This window comes from Sinohyriopsis cumingii, chromosome 5 (assembly GCF_028554795.1).
Source record: "Sinohyriopsis cumingii isolate HCF-2022 chromosome 5, ASM2855479v2, whole genome shotgun sequence".
Lineage (NCBI taxonomy): Eukaryota > Metazoa > Mollusca > Bivalvia > Unionida > Unionidae > Sinohyriopsis > Sinohyriopsis cumingii.
The window spans coordinates 137,307,286-137,323,482 of NC_142965.1; the positions used below are offsets into that span (position 1 = coordinate 137,307,286).

The following is a 16,197-nucleotide window of genomic DNA, read 5'->3' on the forward strand; positions in this document are numbered from 1 at the left end:
CTTATGTGTGTTCTTTTATATCTCCAATGTTCCAACAAAAAAGACAGACTGAAATCTCACCTGGTGAATTTTGTCTACCTCTTTTCTATTTTTGTTCTCTTGTCACTCTCTCCACTAGTATTTTACCATGTAATTAAAAGTTGACCTTGAAGGGGGTGAGTGGAGGAATGCAGGAAGCATGTGCTTGGGGGCTTTGGATCTCACCTGTTACTGTTAAGACATAGATCCAACAGTCTCTGTTAATAACTGCCCATAGAGTAGACAGGCTTATAGAGACTGCTAAGTAGTTAGAGCATCGGCCTCGGATGCAGGAGGTCACGTGTCGAACCGAGGCCAAATCATATGAGAGACTTGTAAAAGTGGTATTGGCAGCTGCCTTTGCTTGGCGCACAGCATTAAGGAGTTAGTATTAGGACTGGTCGGGCTGGTTTCAGGATAATGTTACTGGCTGGGACATGATGCTGGATGTCTGCGGCATGATGCTCTAGTGCTAAAAATCACTATAAACTGTCACACTGCAGATATCATACCAATATGACTGAAAAATTGTTAAAGCTACGTTAAAATTCCGAATCACACACATAGTAAGATTGCCTTACGGTGAAGTATATTACACTTATAACTGTACTATTAGATAATATTTTTTTTTATAAATGAAACGTTCCGGTAGCCTAGTGGTTTGAGCGTTCGCCTCAGATGCGGGAGGTCGCGTTTTCGAACCCCGGCCGAGTCATACCAAAGACTTAAAAACAATGGTACCAACAGCTGCCTCGCTTTGCGCTCAGCATTAAGAGGTTAATGTTAGGAGTGGTCGACCTGATGTCAGGATAATGTAGCTGGACGGGACATTATGCTACATGTCTGCGGCATGGTGCATTGTCATTGCGTTAAGATTTTGTCTTTTTGAAAGTCGGATTTCTTTTGTATTCGAGTCAGACTTTGGTATTAGAATGTCCAATTCCTTCTGTCCGCAATGTGCTGGGGGATTCCTGTCTCATCCGTTGAAACTAGTCTGCTTTTGTAAAATCAACTCTTACCGTGCACTTCATGTATGATGTGATCAGTGCATTACGACATCGGCAATATGGCATAACTTTGAACTTAAGTGTCGTTGTATAACACAAAATGTAAATGAGTCGATGAAAAATGTACGAGACTCTGGAGAAAGAAAAAAAAACCGTTTTAAAAACTTTCCATAATCCGGTCACATACATGTTGCAGAAAACTGATTTGATATTATAATTGTCATACAGAGGAAATTTACTCGACAACACACCTGTTTCTCAATGTATTTTACCTGTACTATTTCTGTTGCTCTTTTATATTCCCACCTTAAGGTTTAGCATATGGTGTTGTCTGTCCCTCCGTTTGTTACCATTTTAATTTTTGTGCAATAATTAATTTCTAAATTCTGTACAGCTACCAAATTTTGTGGTAAGAAAGAACTCTGGCTACCTTGGACTCGAAAACTCAAAGCTCAAGATCACAGTGAATAAAAAGGAGGAAAATGGGTTTATACACACACACAAAATTTTATTTTTCATCACAGACCTCGATTAAACTTTCTTACGTGTGGGGTTAAAAAGACTTTTTGGAATTCTGTTGTTTTTAAGGTCAGAGGTGTAAGGTCACTGTGATTGAAAGGAGCAAATCGGTTTCCACACAATGTCACTATATCCACATTATAGACCAGAATTAAGTTTGTCGCTTGCTTACACTTCGGTTGAGCAAGAACCTTGTCAATTTTGGAATCAAAAGATCAAAGGTCAGGAGCATAGTGACTAAGGGAAAAATATGGTTTCTAAACAATAACATTTGTTGTACACCATAGACCTGGACCAAACGTTTTGGTTGTTTGCAATTGCATGTAAGAAAGAAGGGTATGGTGGTACTCAACAGTTTCTTATTTTACATATGGTTAGATTTTTTAAACAAAAGGAATTTCCATGGGTTTCCTTGCTGGTTATACTGGCTCTTTAGAAAAGACCTTTGCACAACTTGTGTATTGTTAAAAGACGTTTTAATTCCCTTTATTCTGGTGTATGATTAATGGTTGTAGCATGGATTAAAAAATATACAGCCAGATGACCACCTTTCAAAAAACTGCTAGCTCTTGGTCATTTTCACTCCTTGGACATCAAAGGTAAATTGGGAAAATAAGAACAAATATATATTTATTTTTTTTTCAATTTATATATTGGCTAATTCATTCATTGCACTTTTAGAAGCTGTCTAGTCTGGCAAAAATATTTTCCGTATTTTATTAACTGTTAAAGATGGAGTTCTTTAGAATAATTCAGCCTAATTTTTAGAGGACATGAGAGCTATCATTTTGGTTAGCTGTTTGATTGGATCATGTACAATTTCCACAAGCTTCTTCAATATCCTAAGACATTTCAACCACAGTATATGACAGAAACAAACGTATACCAACATTCTCTCCAGTGTGCGTGTTGCAAATGCAGACTCCACCTTACATCTGTCACTCTCTCAGAAGTTCATAATATCTGTAGAGCGCTTCCTATATGTATTTTGGATTCAAGGGTCAAGGTCACTGACTGAAAGGATAAAAATGGTTTCAGCATGAAGCCTATTATTGTGGGGATAGAGATGTACGGTCATTGCGACTGAATGGGGAAAAATAGTTTCAGCACACTGAGATTTGATCTGCATCACAGACCAGGACCAAACTTTGTGGATGGCTTGCACTTGGGGCAAGGAAGAAGCCATTTGATTCGAGGGTCAAGGATGAAGGTCTCTGAAACTTTGACCATGTACCTTTACTATAGTTCTTACATACTGAGCAAGACTGACACCTATCAATATGGGAGTCAAAAGATCAAGGTCACGATGGAAAGTTATTTTTTTTCTTCTTTCATTTTGCATGTTTACAGATAAAGAGCCTATTATCATTTTTTTTTAGAAAGGCTAACAATTTCAAAGGTCAAGATCACTGACTCAAAGAAAAAATAAGTTTCGCAGAAAAACAGTTGTTCTAAAGTATGTTCATTTGCGTAACACAGCGTGGATGTCTTACAGAAATCAATAGATTATGTAGCTTAAAGGTCTGAGGTCATTGTCACAGTAATTCTAATAAGAAAATCTTGGTTTCTGCACATTAACTTTAGTTCAATACAACATACACCATTTCGGTCAATAACCTCCCAGGTCGTACATGCCAAATGTGTGCCTACGTAGATGGTTCACTAATGTTGTTGGCTTAAATGTGCTGCTCACTGTACTAGTGTCAAGTATACGTTCAACTATTATTTTATAGACAATAGTAGTGACAGAATTATATTTCCCATAATCTTATATGTAGTGACCCACACTCTGGGATCGATTTTCCACTACGATGAGTGCCAGTAAATGCACAGAAACCTATACTTATTTTTTGTTGGTGCTTTTGAATTGCTGATAAGACCCTTGGCTACGTAAAAATAGTAATTATTAAAAAGTCCAAGATTTCAGTAGTGATGATCCTTGATGATGTTCACTTATCCTTAAAAAGGAATTTGTCAATATAATAATGTTTGTTCACTGCTTCCTCAAGCAGGAACCTGTCATTATAGTAAAATTTGTTCACTGCTTCCTTAAGCAGAAATATGGCATTATAATCGTGGTCAATGCATCCTTAAGCAGAAATCTGTCATATTGCTGCTCACTGCTTCTTAAGCAAGAATTTGTCATTATAATCCTGCTCAATGCATCCTTAAGCAGGGATCTTTTATTATAATGATGTTCACTGTATAAAAAAAAAAACACAATATGCATAACCTTTGTTATTCGCAAAATGACACTCACTATGAGACTAAACACTACATTTTGTAAAAACCTTTGTTGATGACAAAGACATTCTGTCAAACCGTTGAATACACATTGTATTTATAGCAGTGGTGTAGCCATAACTATATACGTAGAAGTACAGCGTCCTCAGAATATAGATATTGAAGTTTGTTTATTTCTGATATGCACAGAGGTAATTCGACGGGTTTGATTTGACCAAAATATATAAAAGTCATTGGTGTCAATATATATTTGCAAATCTAGAAGTTGATGAATACAACTAAATAACAAGCAACGATATAGTCCTTTTTGTTCACTTGGGTATCAACATACAAGTTTTTACATTTAGCACAGTTTCTCAGACGCTTGCGTATACATGTGAAGCATGATGGGTCTGTTTGTAAAGTACTGTTCATCACAGGCAAAAATGAGGTCACAGTGACATACTTATCACAATTCAGTCATTTTGCTACGTACTTGGAAAGTGCCTCAGCAGAAATCGGCGAAACATTATTCTGCGGAATTCTTGCTTCTAGGATGATTAAAGTTGAACTGGGAGCGAGTATTCCGTTAAAATGGTCGCATTTCTCTGCTTTTATTGGATAAGGGGTTTCAAATGACCACTGGCACCCTCACCATGAAGAATCCATTCCCTTGCCATATTGAACTCCCCACAAAATCTGCTCTAAACCAATATCATTTGTTTTTGTTTAAAATGATATTTAGAATACCTGGGAGATTTCTTTTGAGAGCTCACAAATTTCATCTTGTACCGTTCGCCTAATCTCCATCTTTGAATGTTGCTTATGTGACAATGGGAGCTTATTGGAATACTGTGGAGAAGAGAATCAATTGCTATCTTGACGGAATGCTTTTTTTTAATGTCCTAAAAATCAAGACAAAGACGAGGAAATTCTCTTGAGATGTGAATTTCCAATCCTTTAATTTGTATTTAGCATAAGAGTACTGGTCAGATGTCGTTATAACATTCTTTATATTGGGTCTCTCAGTTTATGGCCTCAGTTTTGAACATTATAGCAGTGGGATCAGAATCAACATTGTTTAGCTGCTCAGAGAAGGTCCGTTGTCTTCAACATCATTTGCCGTATTCTGGCTCAGACAGTTCAGAAGCATTGAAATGCAGGGCCGGACAACTAGGACAAATTCCGGTAGCCCACAAGGGTCAGGGGGCTCACAGTCGTCACAATTTATAAGTCAGAGGGGCCGACTAGATAATTTTGCCTAGGGCCCACAAATCCTGTCCGCGGCCCTAGTAAAACGGTTCACATGCATTGGGACAACTCAGAAGCAGTGAAATAATTCACATACAGAGGGAGGGGCCCCGAGTGGCCGAGTGGTCTAAAGCGCTCTCCGTTACGGATCACTGCCATCTCACCTCTGTCTGCGTGGGTTCGAGTCTCGGATTCAGCCTATGTGGGTATGTGAGAAAGCTTGCCAGTAGCTTCTCGTGGGTCGGTGGTTCTTTCCGGGGTTTTCCCGGGTTCTTCCTCCACCATTAATACTGGCCGCCATGTATCGTGTGCTGAAAAATGGCGTTAAACCCTAAAACAACAACAACATCAACAACAACATACAGAGGGACAGTTCAGAAACAGTGAAATAGCTGGCATGCATAGGGACAGTTCAGAAGCATGGGATTACTTCAGAAGCAGTGAAATAGTTGGCATGCATAGGAACAGTTCAGAAGCAGTGAAATAGTTGGCATGCATAGGGACAATTAAGAAGCAGTGAAATAGTTGGCATGCATAGGGACAATTCAGAAGCAGTGAAAGAGTTGGCATGCATAGGGACAGTTCAGAAGCATGGGATTAGTTCAGAAACAGTGAAATAGTTGGCATGCATAGGGACAGTTCAGAAGCAGTGAAATAGTTGGCATGCATAGGGACAATTCAGAAGCAGTGAAATAGTTGGCATGCATAGGGACAATTCAGAAGCAGTGAAATAGTTGGCATGCATAGGGACAATTCAGAAGCAGTGAAATAGTTGGCATGCATAGGGACAATTCAGAAGCATGGGATTAGTTCAGAAGCAAAGTTTTTTGTGGGTCATGTGTATTTTTTATATTTTTTAAAAATAAAGTTTTGCCTGTTGTTTATATTAACTATCAGCTGATGCTACTTTAAGATACTGTTCAATAAAAGTAAATGCCATGTCTTAGTTCTTCAATTTTAGTCAACACTGAATTAAAGTTATAAAAGTACCAATGGTTATAGGTAAGAATATGTGTGCAAAGCATTGACCACTGTGGGATCGAAGTTTATTTATTTATTTATTTATTTATTTATTTATTTATTTATTTATTTATTTATTTATTTGACAATAAAGTTTAAAAGTACTTAATTTGTAAATAGTTATATAAAACCTTCTGTAGCGATTACCTCAGAATTACAGTCAGATCTTCATTAACGCAGGATCCATGACGCATATTTACACATAATAAATGCATATATGCATACGAACTTGTTTGTATTCGGAAGCTCTGTATATTATCTAAGTATTTGCTGACAAGCTAGATTTGAAAAACAAAATGAAAGAAAATGACAACATTAAATCCGGATCAAAATAATAGCTCTACCCCCGTAATGTCTGAACTTGTGTTACTATCTCCCCAGTAAACGTGTCTTATAGTTTCATTTCGACAGCAGTTATAAACATATCAGGTAAGTAACTGGGAAGAGGCTTCGATCCGCTTTGTTGCTAATAATGGTCTCGATTGAGTTAACTCCCTTTATTTAAAAAAACAGGAAAAAAACACTGGTGTGCCATTAAACCATATCTGTCTATCTATCTATCTATCTCTCTCTCTCTCTCTCTCTCTCTCTCTCTCTCTATATATATATATATATATATATATATATATATATATATATATATATATATATATATATATATATATATATATATATATATATAGAGAGAGAGAGAGAGAGAGAGAGAGAGAGAGAATATATGTATAGCATGTACGCTGTATCAGTGATATACATTAAACCATATCTGTCTATCTATCTATCTATCTCTCTCTCTCTCTCTCTCTCTCTCTCTATATATATATATATATATATATATATATATATATATATATATATATAGAGAGAGAGAGAGAGAGAGAGAGAGAGAGAGAGAGAGAGAGAGAGAATATATGTATAGCATGTACGCTGTATCAGTGATATACCACGAGATTTCATTAAAAGGAAATGAGGCTTGCTAAATTTATATTTTACGTTTCATCTAAGTCATTATTCTGCTTTAATTAACATTTCTAAAGAAAATACAATCTCTCTCTCTCTCTCTCTCTCTCTCTCTCTCTCATTCATAGGTCCAGAGACATCGTCGTATGACACAAGCGAAAATCCCCAAAGCTCGTATTCTCATGGATTTTCGGCCGTATCTAGCTACGATAATCCACAGAAAGAGAGAGAGAGATGGGGATATGCGGGCAACCATTTGGACATTTTTATGTCAAATAATTAATAATCGATTTTTAGAACATTATAATAGGTTTAAGAAACAACAATAACAAAGCATTAAATACGCTACAGTATGTGTGCCTCGTAACCGACAAATTTAACATATACCACCATGTCGGCCAATTCTGCGCGTCGGGTAATTCTGCGCTATGATACGTCATTTCTGTATACATTGGATCACGTATTATTTGTGGTAAAAGGTCCATTTTGTATCAAGAAAGAACGATCGTGCTTTAATAAAGAAAAGTGATATTCATAAAGTGTGGAAAATATCCAACATTTCGACTCGAAATGCATATGAAAATGTGATTTCTAAATGCCAACATGAATACCCACTCCATGACCTTCTTGAACCTGTAACCCAGAAAATCCTACTTACTATGCATCTTTTAGAATCATACAAATAAATACATTATATAAAAGATGGAAATGTATACCTTAAAATATTCTGCATCTTATTCCAAGTTTCCAATTTTACAAAAAGTTGTCTCACACGTACAAAATCGTCCGCTACCCAGCGTGTCAACTTGCCGCTATAACGGGATTCTCAAGAAATTCTCCGGCGTATAGTCTGTTTCTAAATTATTGAGTAATTTTTCCCAATAAACAAGACGTTGTAAACACATTTATATCCTATTCATTGTTGTTTCTGTTCCATATACTAGCTTGTTTATTTATAAAATATTGAACGTTACTAAATTTTGTTTACGAGATCGGATTAGTTTGCTTAATAACTCTTGCCATTTATCGGCATTGTTACGTTGGATTTTGTAAAACTAGCTTTAAACTTTACCTAATTACTAGACTGAACTGCTGACAGAAACAGTCCAAAGTAATGTAATTCATTTTTTATAGCCCGATGGATAAATATTACATCTTTTCAAAGTTGTGCGCAGAATAGTCCGACATATGACGAGTCATGAAAACACGGGGGTGGTATCCCCTGTGTCCAAAAATAATATTATTTTGAACAGTATCTTCTGGTAACAATTGCCTCTTTTCAAGTGGTAAGCATTGCAGCATCTTATTTTCGGCAATCGGTCGAATTCGGTATGCGTTTTTGTTGTTTTTTTTCAATATTGGAGACGGAAACCTTACATGCGCATTATTGCCCTACAGTGTTGTAGGCCTAGTGTCGACAGGCTATTGCAACTATGTATTATTGATATTATGAACACTGTAGATAGATCCCAAGGAAGCGTCAACATACCGTTACGACGAACCAGATTACTCTAGGTTACTTGGTACAAGTTCAATTTTAATGTTTTCATCCAGCGCAATGTTTTCTCTCTCACTCCAGAGTTTTTCTTATTTTGTCCCTTACACACGAAAGGGGAGAGAAAAATGGAAAAAAGAAAGGATTCCAATGAAATTGTATACCATTTTAATTTCATTTAGAAAACAGGGACTATTAATACTTTTTTATCGTTATTTTCATGCCATTTATGATTAATGAATGAGTAGCAATTCATCATTAGTATATAGGTCTGCAGTTGAAAGAATGTTTATATCTTCGTATTAATGCGCCATGGGCGGATCACAATTTCATATACCAACAGTATTGGTATATTAATTTGCTTTCTACCAACACTTTAAATGCCATGTTAGTTTTTATGTATGTTTTATAAATATACTGTAGTCTTGCGTATAAATGTAATAGTTGTATCATCAAATATAAATGTTACTACTGCGATTGTAACAATTTTACATAATATTACCCCTGTGATTGTAATGGGGGGGGGGGTTTGCGATACTAATTTTGGGATCAACTATTAATAAATTATAGGGAAACTAATTATTTTAATTATGAAAAAATCAAAACAGTTACAGAAACGTTCACCTATAACAACGATTTTTAGGTTATATTCACAGCCCGGGAGAGGGCAGCAATGCATGCTAAAGGTTAGAGACCCTATCCATTCCAATATAGCCTGTGTATCACGATGATATATCTTTTTTTTTACTCTTGTAAGTGCAGAAGCCTTGTATCGAACCACAGACCTTGACGTGATGACACCAGATATACTTGCACGTGTCAGAACTTCAACTTAACCCGACTTTAAAATAATTGCCAATGATTTTAGAAACAAATGTATGGTAATTTTCAAACTTTAAATATAGTTTGCAACTTTCCAACGTTCATTTTAACAGCTGTATGCGTGCATTTTGTTTAATGAACATTATATGACTCAAACCAGATTTGCAAATTATCAAACCATTTTACACAACGGCTCTCGATACAAAAAGTCAAATTTGTTTTTTTCATAATATTAATCGGTTTTCAAGCAATATAAATACTTGTACAATTACAAAGAGTTGCCGTTATCCGGCGGTTGTGGGGACAGGATGACATCGCGCCTCGTAACACCCCCTTATAGTTATACAATCGTGACAGAATACTGCTGCCATAATGCAACTCGCTTTGCACCTCTGCAGTCTCGGAGTTGATCCCTTTACAAATGCAACGGTAAGAGGTAGCCCATCCAATGTCAATGGGTTTATGGGAGTTCACTTGTTTCCTCCACCGCAATCACATAACGCCAACAACTCAACATTCAACAGATGTCAGTTGAACGTGTTATACAATGACTCTGTGTGTGTGTGTGTGTGTGTGTGTGTGTGAGATTTTTAATGTATCTTTAACAATTTTAGTCATATCGCTATGATATCTGCAATGTGGCAGTTTATATTGATGTCTATCACTGGGGCATCAAGCCGAAGACATGTGTCAACATATCCCACCCAGTCGAATTGTCCTGACAACAGGACGGTCTTTGGTATGACTTGGCCCAACATTCGAAGCTGCGACCTACCGCATCCGAGGAGGACGCTCTAACCACTTGGGCCACCAAAGCGGTCTGCAATGACTGTTAAGTGTCCCTTTTTTACAATCACCATGCTCATTTTGAGCTACAGTCTCCCTCATCAGCAGGGCCGTACCGACCATATAAGCGAACATGGCCGTCTCATATGGCACAAGTATGTAACAGAGGGGGGTCGTATCGTTCCTTTCAATTTAACTGTCAGTCATACATGTAGTATAAAATAATAATATATAGTATTTTATACTATATGTATGACTGATAGTTACATTGTAATTGTAAGCAACGATACGAGCCCTTACGATCTGTAAGGGTCGACAAATTATACACAATTTAATTTTAGCGGGAGGTTTGGGTGGGGTGGGGGTGAAAAATCTAAGGCGCGTAAAATCTTTGGGCGAGCCCTGCTCGTCAGACCTCCCATTTAAATACGTCCTTGCTGTAGGACAAGAAGGGAAAAAAAGGAATGCAAGCAAAAGGTCGATCAGATTTTGTTATTATTATTCTCTACAAATTCATATGCAATCGACAATGATAGATCTAGTATAAATAAATTAATAGACAAATATCTTCCACACTCTGATAAAAGCGCATAAAAATATATAAGAATATAAAAACAGCACTGATATCTCAAATTAATCACTGAAATAGAATTATCACAAAATTTATCAGTAAATGTCGCTTTCATCAGCTTCATTAATATCGATAATAAATTCACCCTCCATTATCCACAACAGACAAAACTGTTTAAGGCTGTGTACAGAAAATACAAAACAAACGCATCGTTGCACACAAAATTCGCAAAGAACCATAGTGAGCTGCTGCAGTTAGTTCAACATTAGTCTAGAAACCAACTATTCTATTGAGAAACGAAAACGTATAGATTTCAAACCCTTTACTGCTATTGCGGTAATTATTAAGACGACATAATACTTCATAAAATTCAAATCTAACGTAACCCGAAGTTCTACTTGCAGTCTTTGCACTGAAGACTCATTTTGAAACAAATCTGCAGTAAACGCGTGATGCGTTTGATACAAGCAGTCACTCCTTATGTCCCTTCATACCGGAGCCGCCGTCCCTTCACACACGAGCCGTCCCGTTATACACGAGTCGACTCTTCAGAGCCGAATCATCCTTTCATACCCTAGTCGACTCTTCATACCCGAGTCATCCTTTCATACACGAGTCGACTCTTCATACCCGAATCATCCTTTCATACCCGAGTCGACTCTTCATACCCGAATCATCCTTTCATACCCGAGTCGACTCTTCATACCCGAGTAATGCATTTGCCTTGTTCAACACGAAACTGTAAAATAGCATTATCCATGATGAAAACGAACTTGTGTAAAAAGAAAGAAAATAAAAATGAAACCCCACATGTTCGTATATATTTTTGGATCCCAGATATATATCCTTAACATCAACAGATTGAATTCGGTTCAGATGAGCGAATGGATCAGATTACTCATGAGCCAATCGTAATGTATGTACACGCCAAGATGAGTAAATACAATAAAATCTTGTTCGCTCGAACAATTTGGATCTCTCGAACTGTTTTTTTCTAGAATCAGACATATGTCTGAGATTATATTAAATATCATTGACTCGAACTATGGATATCTCGAACTGATTTGCCAGGTTCGTTGGGTGTTCCATCTATAGAGAATGTGGCTAGAAAACAGCACGAGAATGCACGTATCCAAGAGTAAACGCAGGAGGCTATAAGAACAGTCACTGATTCGTGATATCGGCAGAAGGGGGAGGCATTATTGTCAATTTCCAGTCGATTCTGATGCTACTGCACTCCATTTATAATCTCCCAAATCAGTAACGTCGGAACTATTTATGAAGTGCTTCGGCTACTTCGCAGGCGAGAAGAGTGTTCTAAAAATAATTATGGTGACCATCAATCTTTAAAACCAGCAATTTTCAAAGATATTTGGAAGGCTATGTCAAGAGGAAGTCGCCTGGTGTTTAAAGCACATCATCATATTATATGTTATAACGTCCCGAAGCAGAATTGGAGTAAATTGTATTGCCCATGGGCACACCATGGTTTACCTACTTACGTAATGGTGTTACCCCCTATAACGTAGCTTGATCTCTTGAATTTCATTTTTGTTCAGGAAGTTATACTAGTCATTCTGAGTATATATTCGCATAAGTAGTTTTAACTTTCCTATGAAGTTTTAAACAATAAAATTGGCCACATCGAACTTTGCCTCTCCCCTTGCCCCCTCCCCATATGATGATCATATACTGTCAATTTCAATGGTTTGTTATGTTCACTGGACCAGTCTCAGACGATGTGCTGCAGCGATAAGTCGATCTTAACAAGTTACACTCGTACAGTGCACATGTTTAGCGACTGACGCGTTATACGTCTTAAAATGATCACTTCGTCGCAAAGTTATCGCTATTTTTTAAACCACTGATACATTTTTTTCCAGACTGCTACCCCTGAATTAGTCACACAACTATATCCTTATGTGGATAACCGTTTTCATGACCGCCTTCTTCCAGAGAAAGTGTGTAACTCCCTGAAGTCGTCGAGCTGCCATCGTCTCCTCGGCCCCCACTGATCATGCTCAAGCTGTCTCTCTGTCCATTCTCATATGTAGGGCCGTCTAGCGGCACAAGATATGATAGTCCATGAGCATTAAACGACCCATCTGAATGGTGTCGAACCAGCTGAGACAGCGCCGGCAGTTCAAGAATAGCTGAACAAGACTCCGGGGAGACTGATCTGTTTAGCGAATATGGGCGGGAATGTTGGTCATACTTTCTGAAAATGTCATTACCTGAAATGATCGAATCCTTTTGAACACTACCTGTACGATTATAAGATGGTATGTAAGTTTCGGAATCACTAACGTGTTGTTGACCCGAATTTCCTGATTTTACAACGCCACCTACATTGTTTGGTTTGTACAAAGAAAAAAGAGTTAGAGCATATGCATTTGTTGTTTGCATCGGGAATGAATTACTTGATTTAATTGTAAGAGGACGATATTGCAAACCTTTACTGCTGTTCCCTGACTGTTTAACGACGCTTTTGCAATCCGTTTTATCGTACGATGGATTTTTGGACGTGTCATGGCGAAAACTATGGATATTCCATGACTGTGAAAGACTCGGTTGATCATGTGACGGTGTATGTGTCACGTGACCTGGCTCACTGAAAACACGATCTTTTGATGATAAAGATGATTTGTCCAGAAAACGAACGCTTTTCTTTTGACTGTAACTGACATCGGAATGGTTATCGTCGCTCTCCGTGTGAACCGGTTCGTTAATATTCCTCAGCGTTTGAAGTTCTTTGCGAGTTGCAGTCCTGGAAGGGGTGTGAACAAAATTGGCAATGCTTTTTGGAATTCCCGAAACTTTATGAGATTTCTTGATACTGTCCGACTCCAGGAAGACATGATCCTCTTCCTGGTCTGGTTGTGAAGTCTTTTTGCAAGGATTCGGCATATTATCCTTAATACCTATCCCCGAATCCACACTTTTCTGAGTCTGGAGCTTTCTGTTGTCAACGAAATCTGAAATTATCAAGAAAATAGGACTCACTAACATACACTTCCATAAACAGAGTAAACCGTCTATTATATTGATATCCGCATATTTAGTTGGCGCAGCCTCATTAAAATCACTTGTTATATATCAGTAAATCTGACATATTCATATACAAGTTCACGTTATGTTGACCTTTTATTTATCAATTAGAGCCAAACTTGAAAAATGTCACTCGGAACAAATTGTTGTTAAAGAGTACTATCCCTAACACGCAATGTAACGCGTTATCTGATAGGCTACTAAAACAATTTGCCCAGACCAAGAAAATTTCAAAGATACCAAAAACAAAATTGTATTTATCGACGAGACCTACTTGCTAATAAGCTGATGTTGGTTTGAATCAGACCGGAACTGAAACTGGTTGCCATGGTTCATCCATAACAACCATTTGTGTGAGTTCATAAATGGTAGATATATTTATCCAGTGCTGCTTTGACCAACCGAAGATAATTTGGCACATGAGGAATTCAGCTCATGCGCACTCTACTTGAAAATTAGCAGCTTACAGCCGTTATAGTCCACACGTAAAACAACCCCTTCTGTGTAGTATTGTGTAACATGTAGAACAAATTAAAATATCATTCAGTACCATACTTGAGTATTTTAATACACTGCATCATTAGGTATTCATGTGAAGGAACCTGCGTCCCCATCCTTGTTGGCATATGTGTGTATGTATGTATGTATGTGTGTGTGTGTGTGTGTGTGTGTATGTGTGTGTGTGCATGTACGATGTATGTATGTATGTATGTATGTATGTAGACCATAATGACGTGGTCGACCTAAAATGTATTGACTGCAAATTGAATGAGTTATTTGGGACATTCCATTAAAAAAATCTAATTTACCAGTTTTTACCACACGATAAACACGATGCATCAATGTTTACTAGCCTTCAATACAAAAACAAACACCGTAGCATGAAGTTGCCTAAGCAAGACTACATTCATGTCCCGTCTTCAGCAGTATTTATCTGAGATCGAAACAACGTCAACAACAATATTTGTCAACAAGAAAATAATTATAAAAATTACTCAACCAAATTAGTTATCCCCGTGAATTCGGGGTCAGTAATCGAGTGGTCGATAATCTGGAATTGGCACCCTTCCTATAAAACATTCATTTTTTTTTAAACAAGGAATCCTATAAGTTTCAACTTTTCCCAAGCATTTATTTTTACTGACCCATGTAGAAGTCCGGCCCTTGGTCAACTGTTCCGACGAGACTGGAGCGATCGCCCTCACTTCCACCCCTCCCACTGTCCAGTGTGTCCACGTCTTGGTTATGTGTGTCGCTGTTCCTCCTCTTTAGGATGCTAGTCAGTGGTTTAATCTACAGAATATAGAAAAAAGAAAACTAATTTTTTCAAAATTCGAGGAATATTGTTCTGACAGTTTTGGCAGCACCAACTGTCAACTTTATTCAACTATATTAGTCATTATAATTAAGACCCTAACAGTGTGGTTTATCCTGCAGTCACGTGATTAACCATATGTGGAGTTTTCTGGGTGGCAGAAGAAAAACAAGTACGGATGGAACTTCAATACTATATGGAAATAATTATCCATTGTTAGTAAATATTAACAGTTTTAGGCATGATCTGTACCTGTTATTGGATGTTAGACAGTTTGTACTGTGTTAAATAGCTTGGTTCCCAGTTACGATAGCAGTACAAGTGAACGTTGATCGGGATATTTATTGCTTATCTACAGCACGGGATAATTCATTGTTAGACGGCTTTTACATAATTGTATGTTAAACAGGCATAGAAAAATCTAAAATGTGCTTATCTTGTCAATGAAATGTTTTACTATTTTTCCTAACAGACAAGTGTAACATAAAAAATAGAAATGAACATTCGTGCAAGGCCCTCTCTCTCTATTTTTTTTTTGGGGGGGGGGGGGGCGGAGAGACACGTTGCATCCTAATAAATAAATAAAAAAAAGAGACCAATATGAGATTTATTTTGTGGTCACTTTGCGTGATACTGTCTACTTTATGAGGATCCTTTTGTACAAACTCTTATTTTCAGAACTTGCTTTATTAAAAAGACTTTATTATATGCACCTAGTTTTAGAAATTAGAATACAGCATTCGAACCACACTATACCGTATTTTCTTACATAAATCGCACCCTCCGAAACTGCGATCAGATACAAGCCTAATCTGCAATCGCATAATTAAAATACAGATCTGGGTTTACGTTGTTCATTTTACTCGTGATTTTTATGCGAATGCTGTGGACCACGATATATTTGTGCATTATGCGCCTCCAGATCTGTTTCTAGACTGATCATATATATCCCACTTATGAAACTAAATTGGTATATACTTGTGTTTAGCTATCGAAATGATATTCGTAACGAATACTAAACAAATATTTAAAAAACTACGTAATACTCTACCCACTCCCTCCTTCGATTAAGTATTCTCGTCGCCATGGTTACATGGACACACACTAAACAAGAGACGACAGTAATTACATGGCTGAAACCTGACTGAAATTCTAAATTGAAAGC

At 37.3% G+C, this 16,197-nt stretch overlaps 1 protein-coding gene across 2 annotated transcripts in view; it reads right to left on the bottom strand.

Annotated features, from left to right (window-relative positions):
* Window positions 1–10,580: 10,580 nt before the first annotated feature.
* LOC149800326 (protocadherin-1-like) overlaps window positions 10,581–16,197 on the bottom strand; it is a 40,667-nt gene continuing 35,050 nt past the window's right edge. For both annotated transcript variants that reach the window (XM_089959917.1, XM_089959918.1), the window contains 2 exons: window positions 14,863–15,010; window positions 10,581–13,644 (listed from right to left, as the gene is read on the bottom strand). In XM_089959917.1, coding sequence (XP_089816043.1) covers window positions 12,572–13,644; window positions 14,863–15,010 — 1,221 coding nt within the window. In that variant the 3' untranslated portion in view covers window positions 10,581–12,571. The remainder of the gene's footprint in view (window positions 13,645–14,862; window positions 15,011–16,197) is intronic.